Source organism: Xyrauchen texanus, chromosome 7 (assembly GCF_025860055.1).
Source record: "Xyrauchen texanus isolate HMW12.3.18 chromosome 7, RBS_HiC_50CHRs, whole genome shotgun sequence".
Taxonomy (NCBI): Eukaryota; Metazoa; Chordata; class Actinopteri; order Cypriniformes; family Catostomidae; genus Xyrauchen; species Xyrauchen texanus.
The window spans coordinates 43647611-43672245 of NC_068282.1; the positions used below are offsets into that span (position 1 = coordinate 43647611).

Sequence of the window (24635 nt, forward strand, 5' to 3'; positions counted from 1 at the left end):
TGCACATTTGAAACCTATGACTTATAATATAAAATTAAAATAACAAGTCCTTGTGCTCAGATGCCCACTAAAATAAAACAACATCCACTTTTAAACCAGATTCACGTTCAATCAGGAACACCTTTATAAAAAGACTACATACTCAAGCGCGAGTAGCGCCATCCAGTGGTATCTATCGGACATGTTTGAAGAAAAGAACCAGTTCTTTCTCTCTTCCAATGTTATTTCATTTCTCTCGTTGTTAGAAAATAGTTTAGCTGTTATAATAGTATCTACAACTGGTTTAATCCTGCCATATGGAAAATAAACATTTCACAGGTATTTCTGTTTGTGCAAATGAATGAAGCAACAAATTAAGAGAGGTTTGATGAATTAAAGGAATAGTTCACCCAAAAATGAAAATCCTCCAATCATTTACTCACCCTCATGCCATCCCAGATGTGTATGACTTTTTTTCTTCCACGGAACACAATCGATTTTTAGAAGAATATTTCAGCTCTGTAGGTCCATACAATGCAAGTGAATGGTGATCAGGCATTTGTAGCTCCAAAAAGCAGATAAAGTCATCATAAACATAACCCACAAGACTCAAGTGGCTTCCAATCCAGTTGGTTTGGGGGTGAGAACAGACCAAAATAAAAAAAATAATTAAATGTACATCTTGACAGCAGTCTCCTTGTTGATCATGATTTCAAGCTTGATTACACTTCCTGATCTGCTCATGCATCAAGCACTATAAAGTGTAATCGAGTTTGAAATCATGATCATGCCTAGAGACTGCAGTGACAAGATGTGCAGTGAAAAAAAGTTTTATATTTTGGTCTGTTCTCACCCAAAACCAAATGGATCAATTCAGAATGATTGAAAAGGGTCAAATGGGGGAATTTGGCCTGGACACCAGGGTTACACCCCTACTCTTTACGAGAAGTGTCCTGGGATTTTAAATGACCACAGAGAGTCAGGACCTCGGTTTAATGTCTCAACCAAAAGACGGTGCCTTTTTACAGTATAGTGTCCATGTCACTATACTGGGGCATTAGGACCCATATAGACCACAGGGTGAGAACCCCTGCTGGCCACCATAATACCTCTTCCAGCAGAAAACTTCAGGCAAGAGCTGCAGGGCGAAATGGCTGCTGGCTCTATTGGGAGTTAGGATATTTTTCTAAAAATTCTCATTTGTGTTCTGTAGAAGAAAGAATGGTGAGTCAAGGCCGTAACCATGTCTTGAACATTGTCATGATCATTGCCTCATAACCATGTCTTGAACAAATCATTTTGGGGGTGGGGGTTTACAGGTGTTCAGGTCACAAATATAATGGTACTCTTTGGTCTTTTAATATAGTAAAGATGCTGAATGCAACAATTTTCTGAATAAAGGCTTGAAATGTGATAAAGGCCCAACATTTTATAAATTTGGTTTTAAAAGATACATTCATTTTTAAAGTTCACACAGTACATGACAAAAACACTGTGTCTGCATTGCTATCAATTTGCCTGTTTCAGTCAAATTTCCTGTCTTTTTTGTGCTGTCTCAAAGAAAAGATGACATGATAAAATGTTAATTTCTTTTCATAATTGATGTATCTGTACAATGACATGACCGTGTCAGCTGGCACGCAAAAAGAAAACACTACAAATTATATACTGTCCTCAAGTTGCCCCTGATTGTTTTTTCCTCCGAGTAGAATCTTACAATATTTTCTTCAAGAATCCTGACGCTGCTCTTTTCCAAGCAAAACCTGTTTATATTGACCACTGCTATCAAGGTCCAAAAGAAAAGAAAATCATTATAAAAATAATACAATAGTAGTCCATACAACACATAGCTGTTGTATGGTTCTAGAAAGCTTTCAATATAGTGCACTTGTCATATGGACTACTGTTATGATGTCTTTATATTGAACCTTTAATAGCGCTTAATAGTATTTATCCTTCATCAAGCTTGACGGCTCCTGCTCACTATACTCTGTTATTCTATGGAATAGAGCTTTTTTTGAACAACATAAGAGTGAGTAAATGAGTGAGTAAAAGTACATTTTCCATTTTTAGGTGATCTACTCCTTTAACTGGTGGCTCATTTTTTTGAGCACAGAGACAATCTGGCCATACTTGATTATTTAGGGGGACTTGTCCCCTTCAAAGTGTATTGTGGTTATGGCCCTGGTGTGAGTAAATGATGAGAGATTTTTCATTTTTGGGTGAAATATCCCTTTAAAAGTTTTTAAGAGTTAAGATTAAAAAATGACGATGAGTCTGTATACAGAAGGGAGGTTGAACGGCTGGTTCATTGTGCAGTCAAAACAACCTGGAGCTGAACACGCTCAAAACAGAGAGATGATAGTGGACTTTAGTGAACACCCCAACATTGACAATTCACCGCTCACCGTTCTAAACAGCACTGTGGCATCAGTGGAGTCATTTAGGCTCCTGGGCACTACCATCTTACAGGACCTGAAGTAGGAGACCCACATTGTTTCATTGTGAAAAAGGCCCAGCAGAATTTGTACTTCCTTCACTAGTTGAGGAAGTTCAACCTGCCACATGCACTGCTGATACAGTTCTACAGAGCAGTCATTGAGTTTGTCCTCTGCTCTTCAATAACTGTCTGGTTTGGTTCAGCTACGAAATCGGACATCAGAAGACTACAAAGGGCAGTTCGGACTGCTGAGAGGATTATTGGTTGCCCCCTGCCCTCCCTTCAAGAACTGTACACTGCCAGAGAGAGGTAAAGTGGTGTAAAAATCACTCTGGACCCCACTCACCCAGCCCACTACCTTTTTGAACTGTTGCCTTCTAGCAGGAGCTACAGATCACTGAGCACCAGAACCATCAGGCACAGGAACAGTTTTTTCCCTCAGGCTATATATCTCATGAACAGTTAAAACTGCCCCATTGAGCAAGACTTATGTGCAATACACTGCTTAGTCTATTTATACTTATCCAACATACCCTACCTCTTCTTCCATACATTCCCACACATCTGTATATCACAGATTTGTATATATCTGTGTGTGTGTGTATATATATATATATATACACATAGTACTGTTAAAGCTACTGTTAGTCTTTTTTTTTACACTACATATGCTAGCCAGCAGGTGGTAGGAAAAGATCATTTTCGTGTGCAATATGAGCCAGTTAGTTGACGTGAAGTGAATACGCATCAGCTGTTTACATACAACAGCTCTTCGTGATAACTTACTACACTTACAACACTGCACTTGTTACACCTGTAGCCTTGAACGTCAGAGAGCCAGCGCCTGTAGCCTTGACCGTCCCAGAGCCAGCGCCTGTAGTCTCGACCGTCCCAGAGCCAGCACATCTCGAGCCTCCCAGGGCTCTTGCACAAGGCTACCCTTGGACCCCCGCTTGGATGCTATTTTTCCACTGATAAAGCTGATCTTCAGAAAGCTGACAGCATCGCTGCTTAAGTGTGGCAACAGGTGATCACACACGCTCCATCTCTCTCTCTCTCTCTCTCTCTCTCTCTCTCTCTCTCTCTCTCTCTCTCTCTCTCTCTCTCTCTCACTCACACTCACACTCACACACACACACACACACACACACACACACACACACACACACACACACACACAAAAACACACATGTTGGTCTACCTGTCATTACGAGGACTTTCCATAGACATAATGATTTTTATACTGTACAAACTATAGATTCTATCCCCTAAAAAAAAAATATATATATATATCTTTTTAAATATATATTTGTCTTATTGTGTATTTCTATGCATACTTATATTTTCTATTTGCTTTTTATTTTAATCTTGTTGTATTGTTTGTGCACTGGAAGCTTCTGTCACCAAGACAAATTCCTTGTATTTGTAAGCATACTTGGCAATAAAGCTAATTCTGGTTCTGAGATAAAGCCAGCCTTTGTGTCTGTTTATCACCCAAATGGGGTTTATTTTGTGATAATGACCAACTATCTGCACATTATCCCTCTTATTAGACAGCTCCTTAAATAATGGACATAAGTGGAAATATTAATTTAGTTAAAATTATTTTATTATGTGAAAAGAAGCCACAGAGTGATACAAGAGATATGAAACTGAAATGTATAAATGTAAAACGTCAATTAAATAAAATGGGGGCTTACTTTAACCATTCACTAAAGATAAACCATAAAAATGATAATCACTCTAACAGTAATACAGGTGGTTCAGAAGGACAAACAGTGACTTCAGGGTCAATTCAACAACAGCAATAAAAACACCAAATATACTAAAATACAACAGTTTCTTTCTTTGTCTAGATAAGCCTAATATTGTCAGTGTTAGTTTTTATAAGAAAAAGTCTTTATATGAAAAACATGTATATACCAGATGCATGTAGGGTACAAGGAAAATGCATGTTGCATTTTAAAATGATTGCCTCATACTTTTAATTTGGCTTTCCCAACTATTTTCTTTTTAATATCCAAATTATTTCTTTCTTTTAACGTTGTGTTAAGTCTATGGGGAGCAATGTGGTCCTGGAAGTTTTTGAAGACTGACTTTCTCGTGTTCCTCTCGTACCTCTGCTCTTTCTACTTTCTCTGCTCTCTCTTCTTTCTCTGCCCTCTCTGTTTGATTGGTATAAAGGAGGTATGATGACTTTTGTGGGTCTGGACAAGCTTGGCAGCATGTATGTCTGTCTGGTACGTGCTGTCATGTAGGTTGGTGGTCTTCTGGGTTTCTTAGTAAACCTGAGGTCAAAGCAAAAAAGATATAAAGAAAACACTTAGCTTGTCTCTGTTTAATCTATAAAGTGTGATAGGCCACACCTTTGTTTAAATGACTCTCGTCCAGAGAAATAGCACATGACTGCACTCCCACATATAACTAGACAAGAACCTCCCCAACCAATGAACAGAGCTGCACCGAGCTCAGACCTGAGAAACAAAAAGACATTTATTTAAAAGGGGTAATTTAACACATTGGATTACACACAAGGACAATCTCTTATCCATTGCAAATTAGCTATGCATGACCATCATGAAAGACATCACAGTCACATACTTGTTTTCTAAGAAATATGGATCCAAAAATTCTGTGCGCACTTTATCTCCCCACATGGAGTACACTATCATACCACAGAACCCTGCAAAAAAGACAATACATCAGTTTATTACAATAAATGCTTTAAAAATGCTTGTGAAAAAAAGTTTACCAGATGCCATGTAGGTCAGTGCCGCTGCAAATGTCACTCTGGCGTTAGCGAGCTCAGAACCTCCGATTTTGGTACACTTCATCCCGATGAGGGCAAGCACAGCCCCCCAGAAGCCAAATATCACAGAGATGACAACCAAAGCCCTGCTCACATGGAGGAAAACTAACAACCAGAAAGAAAGAGAGATGCTATTAATAATCCTGCAATATCCTCCTGAGACCCAGTAGAGAAGTGTTATGCATTTATTTAACATCAATATAGTGTTGCATAAGAAAATTATGGCAATTTATCTTTAAATAAAATAAGAATAATATATTTAAACTCCACTGTAAAGGACCTCAGGATCCAGTTTTTATAATTATTTTTTCCAAGTTTTAGCTTTCAACCTATTTTATTCTGACACATACTTTGCAATACTGATCTACTGAAATATGTTTATAAAATGATTTATATCTTCTATATTTGTTTGCACATTATTACACATATGAATTGAGCAGTGCTTGCATTTACAGTAATGTGTTTAATTAAACACTTTGAGACATATATATATCTTAAACAGCAAATATCAACTATATACACACAACCAACATATACAACAAATGTAATACAAAAACAACAAATACTGTATATAATTTAGTAAAATTTTTATGCAATGTTTTTGTTGCAACATATTATGCATAAATACATACTGTATATACACTCACTAAGCACTTTTACCACAACACTAGTTACCATAACATTTGTCAGCTCGCCTCGAACCATTCTGGCCATTCTCCGTTGACCTCTCTCATCAACAAGGCACTTTCATTGGCAAAACTACTGATCACTGGATGTTTTTTGTTTTGGGCACCACTCTGTGTAAAATCTAGAGACTGTTGTGTGAAAATCCCAGGAGATCAGCATTTACAGAAATAATCAAACCAGCCTATCTGGCACCAACAATCATGCTACGGTCTAAATCACCGAAATCACATTTTCTTGTGTCTTAGTTAACTATGCCTATAAGCAGCTTGGAAAATTCCAGAAAATTATGTCAAGCCTATAGACAATTAGTCAATTAGCTTCTGAAAGGAGGTATACTGAATTGGAGGCATACCTGTGGATGTATTTTAAGGCCTATAGTGCCTCTTTTTCTTAACATCATGGGAAAATCAAAAGAAATCAGCAAAGACCTTAGAAACAAAACTGGGGATCTCTACAAGTCTGGTTCATTCTTGGGAGCAATTTCCAAATGCCTGAAGGTACCACGTTCATCTGTACTAACAATAGCACACAATTATAAACACCATGCCACACAGCTATCATACCGCTCAGGAAGGAAAAGCATTCTGTGATGAAGTAGCTTGGTACGAACAAGTGTGCCGCACAAGCCCACAAAAGTGAAGCCAAATCGTCTCGATCGCCCCCCGGTGACTGGTCCTAGTATAGGTCATAAACCCCGCCTCCCCATGCTATTCAACGGGACGTGAGACCAACTAAATAATTAAATTACACTTCACATATATTTTTTCCAAAAATAGTTTCAGTCATTTACTGTAGTTTCTATCACGTTGATGTAATTTCAAGTGTTTGTTTTCAAAATAAGTTTGTTTTTAGTTAGTTATTTGATGCTATAAAAACGGTGCTGTGACATCATGATTGACAGCTGTGATTGACAGGTTCTCTGAGCGAAGTAGTCACTGAAGCACCAACAGACTTTTTTTCGGGATCTTCGGAAGACTGAGGAGATTGGAGCTTTAAATTTAATATCTACATTTCTATAATTCATTATTTCACACCGTCATAAGTCAAAAGTCAAAAGTCAAAAGTGCAGGGGCGTGTGCTTGCAATTGATTCAGCGAGAGTCAGGGCGGGGCCTTGATTTCGTGGCTTAACTTCCTGCTCACTACTGCGCAGGTCTGGTCCCGAAATCACAACTGCGCAGACTCAAGTCCCAAGATGTCAGCACCATATCGGGACACTGGCGGCTTCAGTTCTCACCAGTGGAAAAGAGCGAAGGGGCGTCGTCCATCTTTTTTACAGTCTATGGGTACGAAAAGTGCAAATCAATCCAGAACAACAGCAAAGGACCTTGTGAACATTCTGGAGGAAACAGGTAGACAAGTATCTATATCCACAGTAAAACAAGTCATATATGGAAATAACCTGAAAGGCTACTCAGTAAGGAAGAAGCCACTGCTCCAAAACCACCATAAAAAGGCCAGACTACAGACTACAGTTTGCAAGTGCACATGGGGACAAAATCTTTTTGGAGAAATATCCTCTGATCTAATGAAATTTATTTTTACTGTTTGGCCATAATGACCAAAGTTATGTTTGAAGGAAAAAGGGTGAGGCTTGCAAGCTGAAGAACACCATCCAAACTGTGAATCATGTTGTGGGGGTGCTTTGCTGCAGGAGGGACTGGTGCACTTCACAAAATAGATGCCATCCTGAGGAAGGAAATTTATGTGGATATTGACAACATCAGCCAGAAAGTTAAAGCATGGTCGCAAATGGGTCTTCCAAATGTACAATGACCCCAAGCATACCTCCAAAGTTGTGGAAAAATGGCTTAAGGACAACAAAGTCAAGGTATTGGAGTGGCCAAAATAAAGCCCTGACCTCAATCCGATTGAAAATTTGTGGGCAGAACTGAAAAAGCATGTGCGAGGAAGAAACCTGCAAACCTGACTCAGTTACACCAGTTCTGTCTGGAAGAATGGGCCATAATTCCAGCAACTTATTGTGAGAAGCTTGTGGAAGGCTACCCAAAACGTTTGACCAAAGTTGAACAATTTAAAGGCAATGCAACCAAATTCTAACAAACTGCTGACCCACTGGCAATGTGATGAAATATATATATTTCTTTTTAATAAATCATACTCTCTACTATTATTCTGATATTTCACATTCTTAAAATAAAATAGTTATCATAACTGACCTAATACAGGAAATGCTTTCTACAATTAAATGTCAGGAATTGTGAAAAACAGAGTTTAAATGTATTTGGCTTAGATGTATGTAAACTTCTGACTTCAACTGTATAGGGAAGATATTGTTCTAAACAACAGATACCATGTGTTATCCATTAATTTCAAATAATTCAACTGATCAAATTAATATACATGTATTTCCCTAATATGAATAATAAGATTGAGAGTATATTATCTCTTACCCATAAAATTAAATCAATACCAACTTATATTTGTGCCATAATATGTATAAATTATAGCAGAAAGCGTCAGAGGCCGTGGCATGTGGACACATTTTTGTTTGCTATTTACAGAGTCTAGAGCTGTCACAGAGATCGGTGAAAATATCAGGACACTTATTTCAGAGTTATATTTCAGGAAGTAGGAATATTTTTTGCATACCTTTCCATGAAGAAAAAAACCAACAAAAAAAAAACCACTTACAGCACCTTTAAGTGCTACATCAGATGTTACAAATAAAAAACCAAGGACAGGAGGTTTTCCCAACCTGGCCAAGAGGGTCTCTCAATGCTGACCCAACACGATTAGACTGGTTTAAACTGTTTTTTTTTTTTGGATGTCCTAGGATTGACAACTGTGAATGGTCTCAAATAAGTAAAACAAAAAAGTCCTATAAGATAAAAATTAAAAGTTGGGTCTCCTTTGTAAATGCACAAACTATAACACAGTGTCTCTGTTTCAACAGATTTTGTACTTACCAGATAGGTCCATCATGGAGGGGAAGTATTTACAGTCAGAGACTCCTGCGGAGTCTGTGACACAGTCCATCCAGATATTTGAATAGAAATCACCGGCTTCGAGAACAACTCCGCTGCTTTCAGACACAATCCAAAACTCAATGGCCAAAGTGGAACAAATCAAAATCCAGCCACACAAACAGGACACAAAACAACCAATCTCTACATACATTACCACTGTTCGCTGCCCCATGCTGCCAGTGTACAGATTAAATTCTATGGTGAGAAAGGTATATGAACTGCTGAGAAGTTTCAGCTCAGTGGTAAACTGTAATTACATGAGGGTGTGTCTCATCCCATGTTTGTAAACTTTCTTTTGCATATTATAACTTGAAACTGGTAAAACTACATGGTTTTACCTCATCAGCTGTTTCTCATTCCCAGAGTCAATACCCAGTGTATCCAGTATCCACTCACTCACTGGGGTTCGGTCTGACATGCTGATGCACCAGGGCAGTCATTTCTGGAAGAGGTATTGCATAAAGTGCTGAATGAGAATAAAACGGTAACTATATGAAACTGGAATGGTGTATTCTGGGTTGTGGGTCCTTTTGTTTCCCCATGTCTATAAATTCACTCTCTTTCCACTGATTAATCACACCTGGGGTACACTGCTATCGTCAGGTAGTGCCCTATGAAAATTGAATTTGTTAATCTTAAAGAAACTGTTGACCCAACAATGAAAATTCTGTCATTATTTACTCACACTTGTGTTATTTTGTTTTCTGTGGAATGCTTAAAGATGATATTTATATGATGATCATGCAGGACTTTTTAATGTAAGAGTTTATTGTGACTACATGTGTTAAATAACAGTACACACAAGCACTTTATTAGGAACACGAAGGTCTTAAAGTGCCCGACGTTGTAGCCAATCCGCCCCAAGGTTCGACATGTTCGTTGTGCATTCTGAGGTGTTGTTATGCTCACTACAATTGTACAGAGCGGTTATCTGAGTTACAATAGCCTTTCTGTCAGCTCGAACCAGTCTGGCATTCTCTGTTGACCTCTCTCATCAACAAGGCGTTTCCATCCAAAAAACTGCCACTCACTGGATATTTTTAGTATTTGGCACCAATCTAAACTCTAGAGACTGTTGAGTGTAGAAATCCTAGGAGATCAGTAGTTACAGAAATGCTCAAACCAGCCCATCTGGCATCAACAATCATGCCACAGTCTAAATCCCTGAGATCACATTTTTCACCATTCTGATGGTTGATGTGAACATCAACTGAAGCTCCTTCTTCTTCTTTGACGTTTTATGGCAGTTGGCAAACCAACTTATGGTGCATTTCCACCACCAACTGGGTTGGACTGTGGAGTATCGTACTTATTGTAATATAATAAATAAATTATTTTATCCTTATTAAGCAATCTTTTCATTGAGATTTGTACTCTAACTTCTCAACTAAACTCAATCTTTTGTTATCATAAGCTCTACATTCAACAATGTGTTCAGCAGTTTCTGGATGATCACACTTTATACATCTTCCATTATCATGTTTACCTATTTTAAATAGAGATTTATTTATTAGTGAATGTCATATTCTAAGTCTAGTTATAATAGTATCTTCTCTTCTTTTACCACAGCTGTTTCTTTCAACTCCCACCTTCATATAAATGCCTCCCTTTTCCATTCTTATCCCATTGTGTTTGCCATATCTCATTTACAGCTTTTCTTATTTGACCTTTTACTTCCATTTTACTCATTGGAACTTTGAGATCTATATTTAAATTTCTTAAGGCCTTCTTAGATATCTTGTCCACCTCATCGTTTCCTCTCACCCCTACATGAGCAGGAACACAAATAAATATGACTTTATATGTGTTTTGACTATTTCTGTACATAATTTGAAGTATTTTACACAAAATATCCTGCCTTGCTTTTGATATTCCACTTTCTATATACTCTTTTCAAAGATTGCCGATCCACACCCAGTCAATACCCCCAAACATCTTAATACGTTAATTCCTTTCTTTGCTTTATCTACTTTTTTTTTATTTTTAGTATGACTCTTATACAGGTGAAACTCGAAAAATTAGAATATCGTGCAAAAGTTCATTAATTTCAGTAATTCAACTTAAAAGGTGAAACTAATATATTATATAGACTCATTACAAGCAAAGTAAGATATTTCAAGCCTTTATTTGATATAATTTTTATGATTATGGCTTACAGCTTATGAAAACCCCAAATTCAGAATCTCAGAAAATTAGAATATTACATGAAATCAATAAAAAAAGGATTTTAAATACAGAAATGTCGGCCCTCTGAAAAGTATAATCATGCATATGTACTCAGTACTTGGTTTGGGCCCCTTTTGCATTAATTACTGCCTCAATGCGGCGTGGCATGGATGCTATCAGCCAGTGGCACAGCTGAGGTGTTATGGAAGACCAAGATGCTTCAGTAGCGGCCTTCAGCTCTTCTGCATTGTTTGGTCTCATGTCTCTCATCTTTCTCTTGGCAATGCCCCATAGATTCTCTATGGGGTTCAGGTCAGGCGAGTTTGCTGACCAATCAAGCACAGTAATACCATGGTCATTGAACCAGGTTTTGGTACTTTTGGCAGTGTGGGCAGGTGCCAAGTCCTGCTGGAAAATGAAGTCAGCATCTCCATAAAGCTTGTCTGCTGAAGGTAAGCATGAAGTGCTCTAAAATGTCCCGGTAGACGGCTGCGTTGACTCTGGACTTAATAAAGCACAGTGGACCAACACCAGCCGATGACATGGCTCCCCAAACCAACACAGACTGTGGAAACTTCACACTGGACTTCAAGCATCTTGGATTGTGTGCCTCTCCATTCTTCCTCCAGACTCTGGGACCTTGGTTTCCAAATGAGATGCAAAATTTGCTCTCATCAGAAAAGAGGACTTTGGACCACTGAGCAACAGACCAGTTCTTTTTTCTTTAGCCCAGGTAAGACGTTTGACATTTGAAGCCCATGTCCAGGACCCGTCTGTGTGTGGTGGCTCTTGATGCAGTAACTCCAGCCTCAGTCCACTCCTTGTGAAGCTCCCCACACATTTGAATGGCCTTTTCCTGACAATCCTCTCCAGGCTACGGCCATCCCTGCTGCTTGAGCACCTTTTTCTTCCACACTTTTCCCTTCCACTTAACTTTCTATTAATGTGCTTTGATACAGCACTTTGAGAACATCCAACTTCTTTTGCAATTACCTTTTGAGGCTTTCCCTCCTTGTGGAGGGTGTCAATGATGGTTTTCTGCACAACTGTCAGGTCAGCAGTCTTCCCCATGATTGTGAATTCAACTGAACCAGACTGAGAGACCATTTAAAGGCTCAGGAACCCTTTGCAGGTGTTTAGCTGATTAGAGTGTGACACTTTGAGCCTACAATACTGAACCTTTTCACAATATTCTAATTTTCTGAGATTCTGAATTTGGGGTTTTCATAAGCTGTAAGCCATAATCATCAAAATTATATCAAATAAAGGCTTGAAATATCTTACTTTGCTTGTAATGAGTCTATATAATATATTAGTTTCAACTTTTATGTTGAATTACTGAAATTAATGAACTTTTGCACGATATTCTAATTTTTCGAGTTTCACCTGTATATGAATTTAGAATCCATCCATACTCCCAAGAATCTAACAACTGGAGTTTGAACTAAAACTGGATCATACAATTTTGTCTTGATTTAAGGAGTCTTCTTTTTTTTTAGAGAAACAGATTACCTGGGTTTTTTCGACTGACATCTTAAAACCCCAATAATTTGCCCATCTTTCAACTTCATTCATTGCCTTCTGCATACTTCCTACCACATTTTATATTGCGACCTCTTTTCCAGATTGCTCCATCATCAGCATATAATGATTTTCCTTTTCCTTTATCTTTATTATCACATATATCATATATAATTTATCATTATATTAAACAGGATAGGACTACATACACTTCCTTGAGGGGTCGCATTAGCAATATTATATATTTTTTGATAAAGATGTTCCCACTCTTACTTGTATGTTCTATTAAATAAGAAATTCCTGATCCAATTATACATTCTTCCTTAAGCGCCTGACCCATATCTGCATGATTTTATGCATTGCACTGCTGCCACACATTTGGCTGATTAGATAATGCATGAATAAGTAGGTGTACAGGTGTTCCTAATAAAGTGCTTGGTGACTGTAAACAGGTTTGGAATGACATGAGTAATTAGTTGTTTTGTTTTTTTTTAGCATATATTACTGATTGCACCTGTGTGAGTTGTCATGATCTTGTTTGTACTGGTTGTCCTGTTTTTGAAATGTTATATTAAGAGTCCTGGGAATATTGTCCTGGCAGCTAATTAAGATAATTATCTACAAAAAATTTTTTTGTTTAACATGGGAGGTGTAGTTATTGTTTATGTATAAACACTGTTCAGCATTATCAGTGATACCTGCATAAAAGGACAAAAGCATAATAAAAAAGTAATACAAAAAAGAGAGAAAAAAGATGAGTTAGCTGAATAGACAGTCCAGATCTTGTTAAGATAAGAATCGCATGAAGAGTGTAAACATTGTTGCTTTGCGTTGTTTTCAACACAGCTGTTTGAACCGAGGGTTCAGGATTTGACAAATAAGCGTCAGTGGTAAGGCTCTGGCTTGTAGGCTTTATGTGAGCAAAAAGCACATTTCTTCACTGACAGCCATTCAAAAGTAGCTGTAGGCCTATATTGTGATGAAAAAAAATAATTTCATATAAAGCAAATGTTTTACCAGTGATCAGTGATTTTTGGACAGCTCTTATTCATGCTTTGAAGGTTGTATCCAGTCTTCGAAACTTTCATACAAGGTTATCAATTTAAATTTTTACTTCATAGTAATATTTATTAGTGGTTATCTCCGTTGTCTAACTTGTTGTACTGCATCTAGTAACCATTTATCTTTACCTTGCAGGTGGCAACCCACTTAAAAGACTAAACTAAAATGCCACACATATTTAAGAAATAATTAAGTTAAATTAATATTCCCACACTCATGTGAAATTAGTTTATTTAAAGGGCAATTTTGCAATATTTTCAGTGTTATTCAAGCAATAGCATATTAATTAAACTGAACAATTAATATTTGTAATTATATCATTTAACTATTGATTTGTGTATTCTTAGGTATACCAAGTTTTTAGAGACCACATCAATTTTTCCCTTTTTTTGCAAGGCCATAGTACAAACTATGTGCACCCATTCACAAGGGCTCAGACACATCGCAAAAGCATTTTGCACCCTTCTGCAAGGGTAGTCTGTTTGCACAGACAGCACAGTCTTAGATTTTCATGCCATTCATATTTCTTTCCATATTCACTTCAGCAAAGACTATTTAACATGTCAGCACAATCTATCACAAATGCTTGTAAGGAGAAAATTAAGGTCCAAATTTATATTAGATGTCTTTAACTACTGTGTTAAAATACAATAAAATGTACTTATTTTGTAACAACAGTACATGTTGTACTGCAAAATTCTCACAAGATTCACATTTTCTGCTACTGAGGTTGAAGCAGAAGTATGTTTAGGGCAAGGGTTGGGGTAGGGTTAGGTTAACAGTGTAAATACAGATGTAATTAAATGCAGGTACTTTAACTGTGAGCACAATGTAACAGCACATATGTCATAATTAGTACATTGTACCAAATGCTTAAATACATAGAGTAGTTAAAGACAGTTAATATAAAGTGGGTCCGTATTTACCTTCACTGTCACTGGTAGTGAATCTTGCTGTCACTGCCTTGGTGTAGGTGGGTAGTGACATCATGGTGGTGGCAGGACATAGGACTTCTGCAAATAACATAAAAGCATGTGTTAATACAGCTGCGATTTTAAACACTGTGTAGTATGCAACATCACTCACTGTTTGGCTGGAAATGCTACACCAAAGCTCAGCACAGCAGGCTTATTTCATGGTGACTGCAGGACAGAAGACTTCTGCAAACATCTTAAAAGCATGTGTCCAAACTATTGCAATTGTAAACACTTTATTTGTGTATTTTGCAATACTTTGGCTATAAGTGTAATGCCAAATGACTCAAGGCAGAAAGTGTATTTTCAATGTTGAAGGTGCCTGCTGAGTCTTGCTGTCACTCCTTGGCGTAGTTGGGTCATGGCATCATGGTGGCGGCAGGACAGAGGACTTCTGCAAATTGCACAAAGACGTTCCATCAAAGTGCAAAGTGATAGAGAATAAAATCTTTATTCTAGTGCTTGCTGTCATCTAGTGGAATAAAATAAAGCTTATAAAAGTTGTACAACAAAAATGTAAAAATACATATTTATTTTGTTTATCATAAGACTATAAACACATACAGAATTATTTATGAATAATTGGAATTCTTTTTTTATTTGGGGGAATAAAAAAATAAAACAGACCAATTTTTGAAGTGTGAAAAACTGTGGGCGGCAGCCCAAAAATGCACCTGAGTTTAAGGGGTTAAAATAAACTTTTAGAGGCAGTTTCGATCCAAGGACCTTTAAAGTCCAATGCCACTACTGTACTTCCTGAGCCACTGAATGCATGTGAAACAGTGGTTACCCAATTACATGCAGAGGTGGGTAGAGCAGCCAAAAACTGTACTCTAGTACAATTGCTTTAAAAAAATTGCTCAAGTAGAAGTATAAGTACTAACATAAATAATTACTTGAGAAAGAGTAAGAAAGTTTCCAATTAAAAGAGTACTCAATTAGTGAGTGAGTTGTTACTTTCACAAATGAAATAATGGACATTTACTCCCCCTATATTATATATAGGGGGAGTACATAATAATATAATAATACACATTTAACATGTATTACAGAATTATTATTATTATTATTATTATTATTGTTATTAATGGAAATTCTGTCATCATTCAACATCATGTGTTGTTCCAAACCCGTATGACATTCTTTCTTCCATGCAACACAATAAATACATATTAGACAGATGTTTGCCTGAGTCACTGTTTACTTTCAGTGAATGTGTTTTTTAAATCAGTACTAGGTTGAAAATGTGGTTATTTTTACCCATGTTTTTGAGTGTAAGGAATCAGACACCTACAGGCAGTGAGCCCATGGCTGTTAATGAAGCATGACTCATCCTTGCTATAAGTGTCTAGCAAGTCTCCTCTGTCCCTGTGCTCTATGCTCTGGTGGCCCCAATTTTATTAAAACTTTTGAAAACTTATCTAGATTTATATTAGCAATAAAATCCAAAACATGACCTTTAGGACATTCTAAATGCACAATAAAATACACATTAAAATAGACATTTTATAAAGCTATACATCATGAGTTATTGGGTTTAACCAAATCAATGATACTGTAACTGACAAATAAACACAAGGTGATTCAGATAACAGTAATGCATTTGGCCACCTGCTCACTGCTTTGTCTTCAATAATACAAAATAGCAACTTCTTGGTTTAGGCATGATAATTATCTCCTCTTTGTGGACAAATGAATGTTTGCACTCTCTTGCCTATAGACAGCTCTTTAGTGAAGTGCAGTTTTCCTCAGATGATGTCCTTTCTGGTCCTGAAAGGGGCTGTGGTGCACAGAATGCTGTACAATGTCACCCCCACAGACCAAACAGTGACTGGTCTGGCATGATCCCGGTTGCAGGGAAACCAATCTGGAGGGGCATACACAAGGGTGCCTGAGAGAACAAAAATCCAACATCTGGAAATGTTCCATTCCAACCAAATTGTAGGCATCAAAATATCTTCAACACCTTTGAGTCAAAATATATTTTTTTGATTGTCAAAACTTCACAATAATATACATGTATTGGAACAATTACAGAGCGTTGTCAAAGATATCAAAAGGACTGGTCCACGGTTGCAGAAAACTCTGGCCAAGAATCGCCAACTATCGCCAAGATAAGAAACGGACTGATAAAATCTGTGTTCCCTTACTTTCAGAAGATGTGTAAAACTCCCAATCAGATTAGGGTTTAGATCGAGAACGTGATTTCTAGTTTTGTGTGCAATATGAATGGACAGTGGGGGGTCCGTGGGCATGCAGTCTGAAGCTGAGTCTACCAACATGCAAACTCTCTATATGCAAAGTCCTTCAGGAGGTTTCCGCAACCCAAATCCAGCAGCTTGACTTCAGGAGTCTGTGCAAATGAGCAGGTTTTGCAGCTTGACATTGGTGCAGGACTCCTCGGCTCTTGCAGTGTTTGAGTGCATAGATCAGCTTCACCGTCACCCTCTTGGTTCTTGGCTCTTTTTAAAAAAAATTTTTTTTATTATCTTCACTGAGGTTCAATGATAATGTTGTGGGGGTTTTTTTTGCATTAAAACATTCATATTTAGTAATAAATTATAATTTTTCACCCTCTCTCTGGCCCTCTGTCTGAAACGTTTGGTTTTGGCCTAAGCACCTCATCAAAACTGTATGTAAATGTAAATGCCCACTGTTTTGATTGGCTAACATCGTGCAGCCCCTCAAATTCAGCCAATTTTAAAACTCAATCTGAAGAGAATGAGCAAGCTCCACAGCATTATAAAACTACATTTGAGGGGTTATAATCATATAAACCAAATATAAACCCATTATCATCACTGATGCTGTCTACCATGGAAGTGTCCATTGTGAAGCATCACTTTTGTGTTTGTTTAAATACAAAAATAATTTAAAATAGTCCATATGGGTCCCCTTTGGTGTTCAGGAATAGTTAGGCTAATTAAAATAAAAGCTTTTATTGAAATGTTTTTGTAGTTGAGTTTTTTTTATTGTAGTTTAAAGGAATATTCCAGGTTCAATACAAGTTTAGCTCAGTCGAAAGCATTTGTGGCATAATGTCTATTACCACACAAAATAATTTCTCCTCGTTCCAAAAATTAAAAAATCGAGGTTACAGTGAGGCACTTACAATGGAGGTCAATGGGGCCAATTTCTGGGGGGGTTTAAAGGCAGAAATGTGAAGAGTATAATTTTATAAAAGCACTTACGTTAATTCTTCTGTTAAAACTTCTGTATTATTTGAGCTGTAAAGTTGTTTAAATTGTAATTTTTACAGTTGTTATAGGGTTTGTTAACATTACATCGTCATGGCAACGAAGTTGTAAAAGTGGATATAGCTTTACACAGAAAAGATTAGTAAGCGACTTTATCATACTAAAATCATATTAACATGCATATTGTTTGTATTGTGACTTTTTTGAACCAGTGAGTATTTTACAGATTGGCCTCATTCTCTTCCATTGTAAGTGCATCACTGGAACCAAGAATTCTTCACTCTTCCTCATTTTTCTCACAACTGACACCAAATAAATAGGAGTTCAATCAATCCAATCCAAAAATATTCAGATTAAATTTCCTAAAAAGTGTGATTTTACAATTTTAGTTGTGTAATTTGAGAGCAGTACCAGATTACATTTTAGGAGCAATTTACCCAACATGTATACAACAGATTCAATGAGGAACTTACAAATTCTAGCTCCTCTTCTGCCTCGTCATTGAAGATGCGATACCTAAAGACAGATAAATAACATTAACATTCACATTTCGCATGGCTAATTATGACAGATAATCTCATGCTCTGTCCTAATGTAATATGTATGTAATATGTAGGAAATATGTAATGTATATGCCAAAGTGTCATGGTCTAATTGTAATTGACTCATGATAACAGCTGCATTGCAAAGCATATTTGGATAAGCGATTTCACTAATAAATGCCGCAGTTGAATTAATTTGTTTGATACTATACAACATTAAAACAGTTTGGAAAGGAATAATAATAATAATTAAAAAAAACAGGATGTAAAATTGAAAAAATCAGAACTCTCCTGTTTATCATCTAAGACCTGGACAATATTGTGAGGGACTTGAGAATATCTTACTTTCAGTCCATCAGATCTGCAGGTCCCAGCAAACACAGAACCAAACCCTCCTTCACTCAGATATGGGTTTGATGAAGATACATCTTACAGATGCACTGGGACGCATAATCAGTGATGTAACCTGGGGTCATTGGGTGTTTTTGGGTCTTTCAAAATCAGACACCCTCGCCTAGGCGACCCAGCCGGGTTGATCAGACCCCAGCTTGTGTCTCTGCAGCATTCACCCATGGATCTGCCCTCTAAGTGGCTTTCTCTGCAGCTTCAGTAACGGATCTGATGGCTTTCCTCTTTGCCTTCTCAGTGATGCCCAGTATCGTAAACGCTTTGCTGAGTAAACACCCTGCAAATCCTTGGCAGCCCACCTCCACAGGCTCACAGCGAGTTTTCCAACCTTGCCTTCTGCACTAAGATTGCATCCGCACCACCAGATTTCAAGTAATATGTGTCTTTATATGAACTTCTGTCAAAATATTACTGTATCCTAGAAACATGGAATGCTATAAGAGATTTCAAGAAGACAACAGGATTTCTTAATAATAGTAATAAAAATTATAATAAGGCAGATGATATTTGCACTAAGTGTAAACGGCAACATCTTCTTTGCACTAAGTGCAAATAGTATCAGATTGTAGAGTGGAGGAGGGCGGGGCCAGGCTGGAACAATGCACGCTTGGTCCCTAATCAGCATGATGGGGTGCGTGAGGGATAAAGGTTGCCGGTGACGACAGTTCGAGATGAGAGAGAGAATGACAGGCATCTGCTCTGTGTGTTTATGTTCATGTGTTCTTCGTTTATTTCTTCATTAAACTATTATTTATATGGTCAAGCCGGTTCTCGCCTCCTCCTTTCCCATTAACACTGTTACACTGGTGCCGAAGACCCCTAATTAAATACTAATAGTGCAGTGCATTTATTGTGTTTATTTAGAGTCCCACATACACTCTACACCAACCCCTACCCCTAAACCTAACCCTAGCCTTCCCTTACAAAAATGAACCATGGTGTTACTAAAGTAACCATATTATCAGCATGGTATTTTATAGTAACCACAACATTAAACATATTACCATATTACTGTTGTGACATCATGGTTAATTGCATTAAAACTATGCCAAAAAACATGGTTGCTGCTTTATTACTAGTAAAACCATGGTTATTTTACCCGGATCAAACCTTTCTCTCAAGTCTCTGACCTTCATCGTGACCAAATCACTGCGAGAAAATTATTTTGTCTGAATAAAATTCTCCACCATTAAAATCGTAATACAACGTCTTGTTGTATCCGCTGACAATTTCTATTTTAAAGAATTAGTTTTAATAAGGGAATTATGATTAATTCACTTATTGTTGTAATATTACTCTTGTAATATTACACATATTTAGGTATAGCTTTGAAGCAAAATCTTTTACATTTACATTTATGCATTTGACAGACGCTTTAATCCAAAGCGATTTACAGTGCACTTATTACAGGGACAATCCACCCGGACCAACATGGAATTAAAAGTCTTGCTCAAGGACACAATGGTGGTGGCTGTGGGGATCAAACCAGAAACCTTCTGATTACCAGTTATGTACTTTATCCCACTACACCACCATCACTCCTTTTAAAAACAGAGATGAGATTATTTATCAAAATATACTACAGTCAAATTACATTTGAATACAGACAAACTTTATTGCTATTCTAAACATATACTAATCTAACATATACAACATGAAACAGGTTGGTGAGTAGTGACAGAATGTGAAGTAAATGATCAATACATAGAAAATGAACTTTATGGAGTCTGTTGACAATACCTTAAGAACCATTTATCCTTCTTTGAGTCTAAATTGATTTGCAATCGGATTACCCAAAGTATTTAACTAATACACTAACACTTTGAGCAAAAGTCTTGAGATGTACTTGCGTGTCATTGCATTTCCTTGCATTTCGTTTCCTCGTGCCTTGCTCAAGGGCCCAACAGTGGTGTCTTGCCACCTTCTAATCAGTAACCCAGAGCCTTAACCACTGAGCCAACACTGCCACGGTGTGTGGACCGTAAAGTAGATTGTGAGAAGCTTGCTCTGGAGTTCGAGTCCTGAGTTGTCCTTGGACTACATGGCTCGGAGGACCTGGAAAAAGCAAGAGAGCTGAAGAGAGGAGACCAAGCGACTGTTCAAAGAGAGCGTTGCAAGAGAGAAGTATTCAAGATAGTTCATTCTTTGTAGGAAAGTTTTGAACTGAAATTGGCCGCACCCCAAAGGTGTCCTGAGCCAATCAGAAATGGGTTTTCAGAGTCACATGGTCGACTGGTCTGTCCTGTTCAAAGTTGATTTACAATCATTTGTGTGGAGGATTCTCTCAACTCCTGCTCAAAATAGTGCATGTTTAATCATTAACTTTTATATCTTGAAAACAGTGCAAGAGACATGACATTCGTTGTCATCAACATTCTCTACATAACAAGCAAACATTTACATACTAAATGTGACATGCTATCATGAATACTACACGTGTAAGTAACAAAACATGAAAATTCCTGGTTACAAATCATATTGGTTAATTAATTGGTTTTACAACATGGATACTACATTACACGTTATGAGAAAACTGATTGTCTGGGTATATTATCAAGTTGAATAGTTACCATTCTTAGTACAATGGGATAAATCATACAAGATTAAAGATTACAATCATCGATTTGTCAGTTATAAGTGATTACAAATCACTACACATATTTTAAAAGGTGCATCAGGCTATAATCATTAATTTGTCAGTTATAAAAATAATCACAGGTTATATAAAACATACATGATATATAAGAAATATTTAAGGCAACTGCTGGTGATTAATACAGTTTATTGGCAGCTATTTTGAAAACTTTGTCTATAAAAACCATGAGAGTGGAATCCATGCCATCTCTGCTGAGCTAAGAGAGAATGTCCTTGGAATGTGCAGATGGGGAGAGGAGGTGTTCCGTGGGAGAAACACATGTCACTTTTTTAGGTGCATGTTGATTTCGTGCCTTGGGACTGTCTTCACAAGTCTCCATTTCCTGATATGGCCGCAGATTTATGCAATGAGGTCACAAGGTGTTACTTGGCCATTTGGTCTTACAGAGTGTTTAAGTTTGTGGAACAAAGAAGGATCTTCTTTACTGGTCATCTCTGTCATTACAAACCCTAGTTTGAGTTTAAGTAGGCATGGGAGAGATGGTCTCTTTCAGCAATTTATGCGCCATGGATTTGTTTTTAATGACTCTCTAATGGCTCGGTGGGGGATCGCTCTGATCTGTGGAATGTGGTGTTGTGTTCATTTGATGGCTTCGTTCATGAATAAACCTACACCTTCTTCAGATACTAAGTGATTGCAGTGACACTTGAGCATGCAGTTTGTCTTTAATTTCATTGTTTCCACTAGACTATTTGAGTGCAAATAGCCATTGCAGGTGCTATTTACTTCTAGTGCAAATAGTCACTCCATAATAACACTAATAATGTTCTATTATATTATTTATTATTGAAGTTTTTAATGCTCCCATCACATATGCTGAGAGGTGAGCAGGAAAACGCAAAATGATCATAACAGAATGCGTATGCGTGAGAACTTGAGGTGAGAGGAATCCCTTCTAGAAATGACCCCCTTAAAGTTCTACTGTTTTGAGCTGTCTGTGGTGCTGAAATGCTGGCCTTTTGATGGCTACAGTTTATTGTCTCAGTTTCGAGTTTTTCAATGTTATTAATTTTCAAAAGGAAATTGTTGATGATGAATGATTGCTTAAATCAACAGGCTATTCAATGCAAAAAATGTCCTTAATGTACTGTAATAAATAGTCTCCCTGAGCATCTGTTTGAGAACAGGAGAAGTATTCAACCAAACTTTTTTTTAAATGTTCAATTACTTTAGTTAAAATTATATTGAGTACAATTAGCAATATTTGTAAGATTTTTCTGCTATTTAAAATGTAAATATATATTTCAAAGGGATTCCATAGGTCACATTGTCTTTTTTAACATGGATTAGCCTTCCTATGTTTACAATGCTGAATATTGTATCGCTGACCTAAGTATAATTCACAATGATCAATAATGATAGATTTATGTTGTTGCTGTTTTTCAAAAAATAACACTTATAATAACACAAAAAACAATCTCATCTCTGATTTCTACTTTTCAACGGTCTACACTGTAGATTGCTTGAGTAGTTTTGCTTCTGAGTTTCACACTGATTGGCAGGTATCAGTTACATTCTGGCTACAGCCTCTTTATGGTAATTTTCGAGGCAGTAACAGAGTCAGACATCCTGATGAATAGATATTTTAATTTGTATCAATGTGAATGGCCTGAGCCAGACAGGAGATGGCGCCTCTGTTAGACTGTTCCAGGATCAGCCAGGCCAATCAAATAAGTTGAATCAGCTCATTCATTGCATTAGTTAACTAAATTAATAAACATGTACATTAATGAACAATACATTTACAGCATTTATTAATCTTGGTTAATGTTGATTTCAACATATAGTAATACATTTTTAAAATCAACTGTTGTATATGTTAACATTATTTAATGCACTATGAACTAACTTGAACTAAAAATAAACAATTGTATTTTTTACTAACTAAGATGAATACATGCTGAAAAAATATTGTGCATTGTAAGTTAATTATACACAATGCATTAACTAATGTTAACCAATGGAACCTTATTATAAAGTGTTACCATAAGAATTATTAAATAATATTCAATTAAATAAGCATTTAAGCAGTTTTTTTTAAATATCATTAATATTTGTAAAAACATTTATCTGCCATATCAAAGACATTATGGCATAACCAACATGTAGGAAGCCATTTTGTCATCATGTGACAAGAAAATAAAAAAACTGGAAATTATATCAATGAGTATTGCACTTCTGCAAGCCTGAGCTGCTTAATGTAAAAACTCAATAAAAATTGGCAGTGACTTTGCTGTTTTAGGTGTGCTATCTATTTTTTTTTCTTTTTTACATTTTAGACTTTTTAGGATTTTAGGAAATGTAAGATTAAAGTTGAAAAATGTCTCTTTGACTTATATTTATATTCACCATTATGAAAGCCAAGGGCTCACATACCTTTTCCACTTTGCATTGTAAATGTTTTCAGTGTGTTCAATAAAGACATGAAAAATGTGTAATTGATTGCGTGTTACATGTTTCAACAGACTGTTTGTTGTGACTTCAGATCAGATACAATTCTATGACTAATTCATCCAGGTAAATCCAACTTTTTTCCTGCAACTGTATTTGCATAAAAATATTATTGTCTTCATTGAATATATTTGTTTATTTTTTCTCATTTAAAACGTTTTAAACATAAATAAATAAATGAATAGTACTTTTGAAAATGTTTTTAATTACAAAGTGACAACCTATTATTGTTAACATTATCAGTCATTTCAGTAACCTAATATAAGCTGTTATAGTACATGGAACGGGTCGCCACATGGTGGCAGACATGTTGATATCAGATATCTCATCCAGACCCTACATTTACGCCAACCACTAGGTGTCAGTATAAGTCGCCCAAGACGACTTAATCAACTACTGTTGACGACTGTATACATATACTCGTGGACAGTCAAAAGAAAAGACATGTCATACTTAGCACAGTGGCTCTAACGTAGCATTTCATTGACACAGAACCAAAGCCTAAAACCTAAGCTTACTTAAAACTTTAACACTGTTCTTTTTGCTGATTTGCAAGCACATTAGAAATATCTTGTTAGCCTATTTTCATCCAAATTACAATGTTCTACCATCAGTTGACTCATTACTCACAGAAGATTTGCCAAGCTTCCCACATGGTGAAGTGGAAAGCAGAGAGGGATCAAATTAGGGGTCTATTTCAGTCTTCTGTGTCTGGAAAGGTGATATGTTCTGCATTCTTTTCTGAAAAGGTGAA

The 24635-nt window shown here is 36.8% G+C and overlaps 1 protein-coding gene across 1 annotated transcript; it reads right to left on the reverse strand.

Annotated features, from left to right (window-relative positions):
* Positions 1 to 4457: 4457 nt before the first annotated feature.
* Positions 4458 to 9088, reverse strand: LOC127646125 (claudin-10-like). Its single transcript, XM_052129575.1, has 5 exons — positions 8845 to 9088; positions 5172 to 5333; positions 5021 to 5102; positions 4786 to 4893; positions 4458 to 4707 (listed from the first exon to the last, which is right to left on the reverse strand). Exons 1-5 carry the CDS (start codon positions 9074 to 9076, stop codon positions 4458 to 4460), a joined length of 834 nt encoding a protein of 277 aa, XP_051985535.1. The 5' UTR covers positions 9077 to 9088.
* Between the last annotated feature and the right edge of the window lie 15547 nt (positions 9089 to 24635).